The sequence below is a fragment of the Lampetra planeri genome, unplaced genomic scaffold, assembly GCF_965212315.1.
Source record: "Lampetra planeri unplaced genomic scaffold, kcLamPlan1.2.h2 scaffold_191, whole genome shotgun sequence".
NCBI lineage: Eukaryota > Metazoa > Chordata > Hyperoartia > Petromyzontiformes > Petromyzontidae > Lampetra > Lampetra planeri.
Genome location: NW_027614659.1, coordinates 99935 through 110725, shown reverse-complemented (window position 1 = coordinate 110725; position 10791 = coordinate 99935). Strand labels below are relative to the sequence as shown.

Genomic DNA, 10791 nt, shown 5'->3' with positions numbered 1-10791 from the left:
GCCCTCCTAGGTTGATGTTTGGTCAATTTCATTAAGGTTACGCTTTATTTTTTTTTTCAATTATTATCAGAAGCTGAATGTTTATACTGGTAGGAACCTCCTGGTTACACCAGCCCACAGGGGATTATTGTGTCCGTCCGTCCGTCCGTCGTGAATCCAAAAATGGGCGGGGTGGGGCTGTGTGGGGAGGGTGGGGAGGGCTGGGTGAGGAGGGCTGGGTGGGGAGGGGCTGGGTGGGGTGGGAGGGGTGGGGCTGGGTGGGGAGGGGCTGGTCACCCCGTGGTGCCCTTATAAAACTCAACGTTTAACCTACTCACGCCGGCTTGTGCCCGCCCTCACAGTCGGCCATATTTGCGGAATACACCACGCCCTGGCCGTTGACCCTGCAGGCCATTGACCGAGCAACCCAACGTTCCTACCAGCTCCCTCCGCAGAAATGTTTATATTTTACTAGGTAAAGCCCACTGAAATATTTGCTTCTTTGTTAGAAGCGACGTGGCCATCAGAGACGATAGCGCAGCGAATTGTGGCTTCTGATCGCGTAGAAATGTAAATCAGCAAACTTCATTTGAAGCTTTCGCGACTGCAGGAATTACTCTTTGGTTCCTTGGGTAAAGTCGCGTAGAAAGAAAACAAGTATAACCCGTAAAAACAAAGTTTTTCACTATAAATCCTTTATATGCGTGGCGGCTAGAGTCCTCTCGTCCTCTGGCTTGAGATGGCTGCCACCTATGGGTCAGATGATTGCATTGCACCATTAAGCAATTGGTAATTACATATAATATTTTTGTCCTTAAAAGCGTACAATTTTGGAAAACATTTTTCACGAACATTAATTGTCACGCACAACGAGTCTGTGTGCAAAATGTCAGCTCGATTGGAGCACGGGAAGTGGGTTAAAAAACGACCGAACGATTTGCACGGTCGTAACGCAAGCAAGCAATCGTCATCAGGGAGAGAACTAAATTTGAGAGAGAGACAACACAGACACGGAGACACACAAGCAGAGAGAGACACACACAGAGACACACAGAGAGAGAGACACACGCAGAGAGAGAGACAACACAGAGAGAGACACACACAACACAGAGACACACAGACAGACACACAAGCAGAGAGAGACAACACAGAGAGAGACACACACAGAGACACACAGACACGGAGACACACAAGCAGAGAGAGACACACACAGAGACACACACACAGAGAGAGAGACACACGCAGAAAGAGACAACACAGAGAGAGACACACACAACACAGAGACACACAGACAGAGACACAAGCAGAGAGAGACAACACAGAGAGAGACACACACAGAGACACACATAGACACACAGACAGACACACAAGCAGAGAGAGACACACACAGAGACACACAGAGAGAGAGACACACGCAGAGAGAGACAACACAGAGAGAGACACACACAACACAGAGACACACAGACAGACACACAAGCAGAGAGAGACAACACAGAGAGAGACACACACAGAGACACACAGATACACACAGACAGACACATAAGCAGAGAGAGACAACACAGAGACACACAGAGAGAGACACAAGTAGAGAGATACACAGAGACACAGAGAGAGAGACACACGCAGAGAGAGAGACACACACAGAGAGAGACACACACAACACAGAGACACACAGACAGACACACAAGCAGAGAGAGACAACACAGAGAGAGACACACACAGAGACACACAGAGACACACAGACAGACACACAAGCAGAGAGAGACAACACAGAGACACACAGAGAGAGACACAAGTAGAGAGATACACAGAGACACAGAGAGAGACACACGCAGAGACAACACAGAGACACAGAGAGAGAGACACACACAACGCAGAGACACACAGAGAGACACACGCAGAGACAACACAGAGACACACAGAGAGAGAGAGAGAGACAACGCAGAGACACAGAGAGAGACACACACAAACAGAGACACACAGAGAGACACAAGCTGAGAGAGAGACAACAGACAGAGAGAGAGAGACACAGTGCAGAGACACAGAGAGAGAGAGAGACACAACACAGACACACAGACAGACACACAAGCAGAGAGAGACAACACAGAGACACAGAGAGAGATACAAGCAGAGAGACACACAGAGACACACAGAGAGACACAACGCAGAGACACACAGAGAGACACAGAGAGAGACACACGCAGGGACAACACAGAGACACAGAGAGAGAGAGAGACACAATACAGACACACAGACAGACACACAAGCAGAGAGAGACAACACAGAGACACAGAGAGAGAGAGACACACAACATAGACACACAGACAGACACACAAGCAGAGAGAGACAACACAGAGACACAGAGAGAGAGACAAACACAACACAGACACACAGAGATAACACACAGAGAGACACACAAGCAGAGAGAGAGACACACAACACAGAGACACACAGAGAGAGACACAAGCAGAGAGAGACAACACAGAGACACACAACATAGACACACTATAGCAGCAAGGGGCCGTCCATAAATGACGTCACGCGATTTTGGACGATTTTTGACCCCCTCCCCTCGTCACACGGCGTCACAAAAAGTCAGACCCCCCCTCAAATATGACGGCACAAAGCTCTGCCCCCCCCCCCAAAACCATATTTCCATTTTGAAAATAAAACATGCTTCAAATCGCTTTAAACTATTGTCATTGTGCGTATTTAATGTGGCGCTGCACTCTGGTGTTGTAGGAGTGTTGTTATAACATTTAGTGTTGTTATAACAATTCTATATTTATTTAAAGTTGCGCATTTTTACGTGACGTCACATTTCTCAAACCCCCCCCCCTCGTCACACATTGTCACAAATGTCTGACCCCCCCCCCTCCCAGGTGCGTGACATCATTTATGGACGGCCCCTATTATCATAATTTTATACTGGCAAAGGAGGTCTCATGATGGACCTCAAATTGTATTTGCTGCACATTGACGCGTGTTGGCCGGCAGAGGGCAGTGCACGGAAACCCACTGGAATATTGTGCCCAGCGTGGTGAAGTATGGGGCCGTCCATAAATGACGTCACGCACCTAGGGGGTTGGGGGGGGGTCAGACATTTGTGACGATGTGTGACGAGGGGGGGGGGGGTTGAGAAATGCGCAACTTTAAATAAATATAGACAACACGTTCTACTTAATTAAATATACTTTTAAAACACATTCCTGCGGAGGGAGCTGGTAGGAACGTTGGGTTGCTCGGTCAATGGCCTGCAGGGTCAACGGCGGCGTGGTGTATTCCGCAAATATGCCCGACTGTGGGGGCGGGCACAAGCCGGCGTGAGTAGGTGACACGTTGAGTTTTATAAGGGCACCACGAGGTGACCAGCCCCTCCCCACCCAGCCCCACCCCTCTCACCCCCCTACCCTCCCCACCCAGCCCCTCCCCTCCCTTCCCACCCAGCCCCTCCCCTCCCCTCCCCACCCTCCCCACCCAGCCCCTCCCTGCACGACGGACGGACACAATAATCCCCTGTGGGCTGGTGTAACCAGGAGGTTCCTACCAGTATAAATGTTTTCTCCTAAAACATCAGAGTGCAGCGCCACATTAAATACGCACTACAATGACAATAGTTTAAAGCGATTTGAAGCATATTTTTGGGGGGGGGGGGGCAGAGCTTTGTGACGTCATATTCGAGGGGGGGTCTGACTTTTTGTGACGCCGTGTGACGAGTGGGGGGGGGGGTCAAAAATCGTCCAAAATCGCGTGACGTCATTTATCGACGGCCCCTATGGTTAGTACCCCCCCCACACCCCACCTCCTCCCCCCACCCATGATCTCTGTGATAAAGCGCTTTACAGCTCATCGGATTTCTCCAGTGTAGGCAGACATTCAGATTCTGAGCTGTCAAGGGGAGGACCCACATTGTTCAGCGGCCGAGTGTCTACTGGTGACGTAATCACTAGCTGCCTACCGATGACGTCACCAGGCACCCGTGCCCCTCGAGAGGGGGGGATGACGTCACCACGTCATTCCCGTGCCCCTCGAGAGGGAGGGATGACGTCACCACGTCATTCCCGTGCCCTCGTGAGGGGATGACGTCACTACGTCATTCCCGTGCCCTCGAGAGGGGATGACGTCACTACGTCATTCCCGTGCCCCTTGAGAAGGGAGGGGGTGACGTCACTTCACCCGCCGCAGTCATTGCCCGCACGTGGCGCTGTGCGTGATGACGTCACCCCGCAACAGGCTCTCGAACTTGGCCGTGCGTGACGTGCGTCGCCAACAAAATGAGTGGCGGCGCACTATGACGTCACGAAATACAGCGGCGACCGTGCGTGATGACGTCACTCGCAACGGCACTTGGACTTGGCCTAGTTGGTGACGTCGTTTCACGGCTCCGCGCCCTGGCGTGTGCGATGACGTCATCCCCGCTGTTAGCACATGCACCATGACGTCGTCTGCCATGACTGCCCCAGCGAAAGTCCTTTCTCGAGTGATGACGTCATCCCCCAAACGACCCTCGGACTTGGGCTTGCCTCGTGACGTCATCACACATGTGCTGACATTGGGCAATGATGTCATAACTGTAGACAGCGCGCCCCCCGGAGAAAGTCAATTCTTGAGCGGATACGTCATCCCGCTAACGGGCCTCGAGCGTCTCCGCACGTGCGTGATGACGTCATTCCCCCTCCCGTCCTCAAAACACGTACGTCTCCGCACGTGCGTGATGACGTCACACCCTCGCGTGGTCAAAACGCGCACGTCTCCGTACGTGCGTGATGACGTCTCCCCCCTCCCGTTGTCAAAACGCGTACGTCTCCGTACGTGCGTGATGACGTCACCCCTCCTTCCGTGGTCAAAACGCGTACGTCTCCGTACGTGCGTGATGACGTCACCCCTCCTCCCGTCGCCAAAACGCGTACGTCTCCCTACGTGCGTGATGACGTCACCCCCCTCCCGTTGTCAAAACGCGTTCGTCTCCGTACGTGCGTGATGACGTCACCCCCCCTCCCGTCGTCAAAACGCGCACGTCTCCGTACGTGCGTGATGACGTCACCCCTCCCCCCGTCGTCAAAACGCGTACGTCTCCCTACGTGCGTGATGACGTCACCCCCTCCCGTTGTCAAAACGCGTACGTCTCCGTACGTGCGTGATGACGTCACCCCCCCCTCCCGTGGTCAAAACACGTACGTCGCCACACGCGCGCGCGTGCGTGTGCGTGCGTGATGACGTCACGACGCCGAGCTTCGGACCAATGGGAAGCGGCGAGGGGAGGTTCGCGCCCTTTAAATAGCGGGCGGCGCGACTCGCGCGAGGTGGCCGCTCTCTGAGTTCGCGGGCGCGGGACGATATCTGAGGCGATATCTGAGGCGATATCTGAGGCGATATCTGAGGCGATATCTGAGACGATATCTGAGGCGATATCTGAGGCGATGTTGTCCTTCGTCGTAATTAAAAAGAACCAAACCGATGCATTCGCCTCCCGTCGCCTGGGCGAGTCGGACGCGTAGGCGATCGCATGGCCGGAGTGGGGAAGCTGTTTTCGCGGCGCAAGAAGGGGGCGAGCACCGACGATGCCGCCTCGGCCGCTGTCTCGATCGCCGTCTCGGTGAGTTGCAGGCGACTTTTTTTCTCGTCAACCCACAAAAAAGTTGCGCGTGTCGCCTCAGCCTCGGTCTAAATCGCCGTCTCGGTGAGTTGCAGGCGACTTTTTTTAGTTGACCGCAAAAAAGTTGCGGGTGTCACCTCAGCCGCTGTTTCGATCGCCGTCTCGGTGAGTTGCAGGCGACTTTTTTTAGTTGACCGCAAAAAAGTTGCCGGTGTCGCCTCAGCCGCAGTCTCGATCGCCGTCTCGGTGAGTTGCAGGCGACTTTTTTTAGTTGACCGCAAAAAATTTGCGGATGTCACCTCAGCCGCTGTTTAAATCGCCGCCTCGGTGAGTTGAAAGCGACTTTTTTTAGTTGACCGCAAAAAAGTTGCGGATGTCACCTCAGCCGCTGTTTCAATCGCCGTCTCGGTGAGTTGCAGGCGACTTTTTTTAGTTGAAACCGCAAAAAAGTTGCGGGTGTCACCTCAGCCGCTGTTTCAATCGCCGTCTCGGTGAGTTGCAGGCGACTTTTTTTAGTTGAACCGCAAAAAAGTTGCGGGTGTCACCTCAGCCGCTGTTTCAATCGCCGTCTCGGTGAGTTGCAGGCGACTTTTTTTCGTCAACCCACAAAAAATTGCGGATGTCACCTCAGCCGCTGTTTCGATCGCCGTCTCGGTGAGTTGCAGGCGACTTTTTTTTTTCGTCAACCCACAAAAAATTGCGGATGTCACCTCAGCCGCTGTTTCGATCGCCGTCTCGGTGAGTTGCAGGCGACTTTTTTTTTTCGTCAACCCACAAAAAATTGCGGATGTCACCTCAGCCGCTGTTTCAATCGCCGTCTCGGTGAGTTGCAGGCGACTTTTTTTAGTTGAACCGCAAAAAAGTTGCGGGTGTCACCTCAGCCGCTGTTTCAATCGCCGTCTCGGTGAGTTGCAGGCGACTTTTTTTTTTCGTCAACCCACAAAAAATTGCGGATGTCACCTCAGCCGCTGTTTCGATCGCCGTCTCGGTGAGTTGCAGGCGACTTTTTTTTTTCGTCAACCCACAAAAAATTGCGGATGTCACCTCAGCCGCTGTTTCAATCGCCGTCTCGGTGAGTTGCAGGCGACTTTTTTTAGTTGAACCGCAAAAAAGTTGCGGGTGTCACCTCAGCCGCTGTTTCAATCGCCGTCTCGGTGAGTTGCAGGCGACTTTTTTTTTTCGTCAACCCACAAAAAATTGCGGATGTCACCTCAGCCGCTGTTTCGATCGCCGTCTCGGTGAGTTGCAGGCGACTTTTTTTTTTCGTCAACCCACAAAAAATTGCGGATGTCACCTCAGCCGCTGTTTCAATCGCCGTCTCGGTGAGTTGCAGGCGACTTTTTTTAGTTGAACCGCAAAAAAGTTGCGGGTGTCACCTCAGCCGCTGTTTCAATCGCCGTCTCGGTGAGTTGCAGGCGACTTTTTTTTTTCGTCAACCCACAAAAAATTGCGGATGTCACCTCAGCCGCTGTTTCGATCGCCGTCTCGGTGAGTTGCAGGCGACTTTTTTTTTTCGTCAACCCACAAAAAATTGCGGATGTCACCTCAGCCGCTGTTTCGATCGCCGTCTCGGTGAGTTGCAGGCGACTTTTTTTTTTCGTCAACCCACAAAAAATTGCGGATGTCAGTTGGCCAGACACTGGGTAGTGAGACACTGGGTAGTGAGACACTGGGTAGTGAGACACTGGTGGTGAGACACTGGGTAGTGAGACACTGGGTTGTGATACACTGGGTGGCGAGACACTGGGTAGTGAGACACTGGGTAGTGATACACTGGGTAGTGAGACACTGGTGGTGAGACACTGGGTAGTGAGACACTGGGTAGTGAAACACTGGTGGTGAGACACTGGTAGTGAGACACTGGGTAGTGAGACGCTGGGTAGTGAGACACTGAGTAGTGAGACACTGGGTAGTGAGACACTGGGTAGTGAGACGCTGGGTAGTGAGACACTGAGTAGTGAGACACTGGGTAGTGAGACACTGGGTGGTGAGACACTGGTAGTGAGACACTGGGTAGCGAGACACTGGTAGCGAGACACTGGGTGGTGAGACACCGGGTAGTGAGACACTGGGTAGTGAGACACTGGGTTGTGATACACTGGGTAGTGAGACACTGGGTTGTGAGACACTCGGTTGTAAGACACTGGGTGGTGAGACACTGGGTAGTGAAACACTGGTACAGAGACACTGGGTGGTGAGACACTGGTGGTGAGACACTGGGTTGTGAGACACTGGGTAGCGAGACACTGGTGGTGAGACACTGGGTAGTGAGACACTGGGTGGTGAGACACTGGGTAGTGAGACACTGGTGGTGAGACACTGGGTAATGAGACACTGGTGGTGAGACACTGGGTGGTGAGACACTGGGTAGTGAGACACTGGTGGTGAGACACTGGGTAATGAGACACTGGTGGTGAGACACTGGGTGGTGAGACACTGGGTAGTGAATACCTGTCAACCAATACGGCTTTACCCCGTATTCTTGTACAGGGAAATTGAAGTTTTCAGGTCCGTACGGGAGTACAGCCGTTTCAACACGGGCCCAAAAAGATTACAATCGTCTATTTGTTTGTGTTTCTCCCTTGCGATGGTGACTTCTTTGTAAGATGAACGTTGATATTTTAATAGGGGCACGGTGGTGACCAATGAGGTCTGAATCGGGCCCTAATAATTTGGGGCACTGATAACGGGTTGACAGCTTTGTTCTATCGATCCTCCTGCCGTTGACCAGGCCGCTGGATTTCTCTCTCCCCGTTCGTCAACCCCCGAGCTTGTCTAACCGCCTCGCGTTAAGCTTTTTAACGAACGGACCTTTTTCACTCGATGTCCAGTATGATTTGAGGCTGAGTCGACCTAGGAGATGCCCAGGACCACCGGTTCAGATGGTCGTCACCGGTGTTGGCCGTGAGCGGGAATCGAACCCGGGTCGCCAGGTTTGTAGCGCAGCGTAGCGCTAACCACTACGCTACCACTCCCCACAGCCCCCCACCCCCCCACAGCCCCCCCCCCACGGCCCCCCCCCACAGCCCCCCCCCCACAGCCCCCCCCCCCACAGCCCCCCCCCCACAGCCCCCCCCCACAGCCCCCCCCCACAGCCCCCCCCCCACAGCCCCCCCCCCACGGCCCCCCCCCACGGCCCCCCCCCACAGCCCCCCCCCCACAGCCCCCCCACAGCCCCCCCCCCCACTCAATCCATTCAGCAGTGAATCGATGGACGGAGTTGCGAATGTAAAAGCAATTAAAATCAAAGGCTCAGCCATTCAAGTGTTCGTTCAGTTAGTCTTCTACGCTGGATCAGCCAGTACGGTTGCTGGAGATGTTAACGACCTCGCCTGGTGTACAGGAGGTCGTGGGTTCGATCCCGACCCCGACGCCTGCTGTGTGTTTGGAGTTTGCGTGTGGCGAGATGTTAACTACCTCGCCTGGTGTACAGGAGGTCGTGGGTTCGACCCCGACCCCGACGCCTGCTGTGTGTTTGGAGTTTGCATGTGACGAGATGTTAACTACCTCGCCTGGTGTACAGGAGGTCGTGGGTTCGATCCCGACCCCGACGCCTGCTGTGTGTTTGGAGTTTGCGTGTGGCGAGATGTTAACTACCTCGCCTGGTGTACAGGAGGTCGTGGGTTCGACCCCGACCCCGACGCCTGCTGTGTGTTTGGAGTTTGCATGTGACGAGATGTTAACTACCTCGCCTGGTATACAGGAGGTCGTGGGTTCGATCCCGACCCCGACGCCTGCTGTGTGTTTGGAGTTTGCGTGTGGCGAGATGTTAACTACCTCGCCTGGTGTACAGGAGGTCGTGGGTTCGATCCCGACCCCGACGCCTGCTGTGTGTTTGGAGTTTGCGTGTGGCGAGATGTTAACTACCTCGCCTGGTATACAGGAGATCAGGGATTAGATCCTGAACCTGACACCTGCTGTATATTTGGAGTTTGCATGTGACGAGATGTTAACTACCTCTACTGGTATACAGGAGGTCGTGGGTTCAATCTCGACCCTGACGCCTGCTGTATATTTGGAGTTGGCATGTGGCGAGATGTTAACTACCTCGCCTAGTATACAGGAGGTCGTGGGTTCAATCTCGACCCTGACGCCTGCTGCTGTATATTTGGAGGTTGGCATGTGGCGAGATGTTAACTACCTCGCCTGCTATGCCGGAGGACGTGGGTTCGATCCTGACCCTAACGCCTGCTGTATATTTAGAGTTGGCATGTGGTGAGATGTTAACTACCTTGCCTGGTATACAGGAGGTCGTGGGTTCAATCCCGACCCTGACGCTTGCTGTGTGTTTGGAGTTTGCGTGTGGCGAGATGTGAACCACCTCGCCTGGTATACAGGAGGTCGTGGGTTCGATCCCGACCCTGACACCTGTTGTATATTTAGAGTTGGCATGTGGCGAGATCTTAACCACCTCGCCACATTTTGGAATCAACATCACGCCTTTCGAGAATTTGCCCTACCGCTGTAAATTTCCACGCGACGACGATGATGATGAGCCACTTCGTTGAGCCATCATTTCTGATTGCCAGGTGCCCTTCTGAAAAAGAGCTACTACATATCTCAGCGCGTCCTTACCTGGTAAAATCAAAGAAAGTTTTATAGTTTCGTTGAAGTATGTCTCGGTGGGGCGCTGGTGCGGCGAATTGCCCACTGTGGTGAACCAGCTGCCTTGCCGCGTCTTGAGATCGCATTCGCTCTGTGCGTGTCTGTGTGTAACGTGGGGGGGTGGGGGTCAGGGTAGGGCTCTCGTAGAGTTGATCCGATATGAGCGGAACTTGAGTGGAATGTGGATTTGCTGGTGGAGAACTAGACCCATTGACTCAAAGCGTTAATCGCGTTAGCTCTCTGTGTATGAAAAATATGAATAGGCGTTTACCCTGGATGTCAATAAAACAGGTGGTGTTAAGATGTTCGAATACCAAATAAGATACCTTTTGCAAGGAATCAGGTACTGCATTAACCACACACAGGACTTGTGGCAAAACATTGCAAACAAACATGGCTCCGATGATAATGTTGTATGCCTTGTCTTTGAAACTGATTGGCCTTGTTGATGGCCTTATCTCACCACCAATGTTAGACCAGAGAACACCGCTTCATCGGCCAATGGTACAGCTCAATGTGTCGGGGGTTCTGGGTAAAGTCTCGTAGAGTTGATTCGATATTAGTGGAACTTGAGCGGAGCGGAAAGTTAATTTTGCTGGTGGGGATTCAGG

The 10791-nt window shown here is 53.1% G+C and overlaps 1 protein-coding gene across 3 annotated transcripts in view; it reads left to right on the top strand.

Moving 5' to 3' along the window:
- Positions 1-5277: 5277 nt before the first annotated feature.
- The window catches only part of LOC144740114 (rho GTPase-activating protein 45-like), a 104452-nt gene continuing 98938 nt past the window's right edge, over positions 5278-10791 (top strand). For all 3 annotated transcript variants that reach the window (XM_078622993.1, XM_078622994.1, XM_078622992.1), the window contains exon 1: positions 5278-5575. In XM_078622993.1, the coding sequence (XP_078479119.1) occupies positions 5486-5575 (90 nt within the window). In that variant the 5' untranslated portion in view covers positions 5278-5485. The remainder of the gene's footprint in view (positions 5576-10791) is intronic.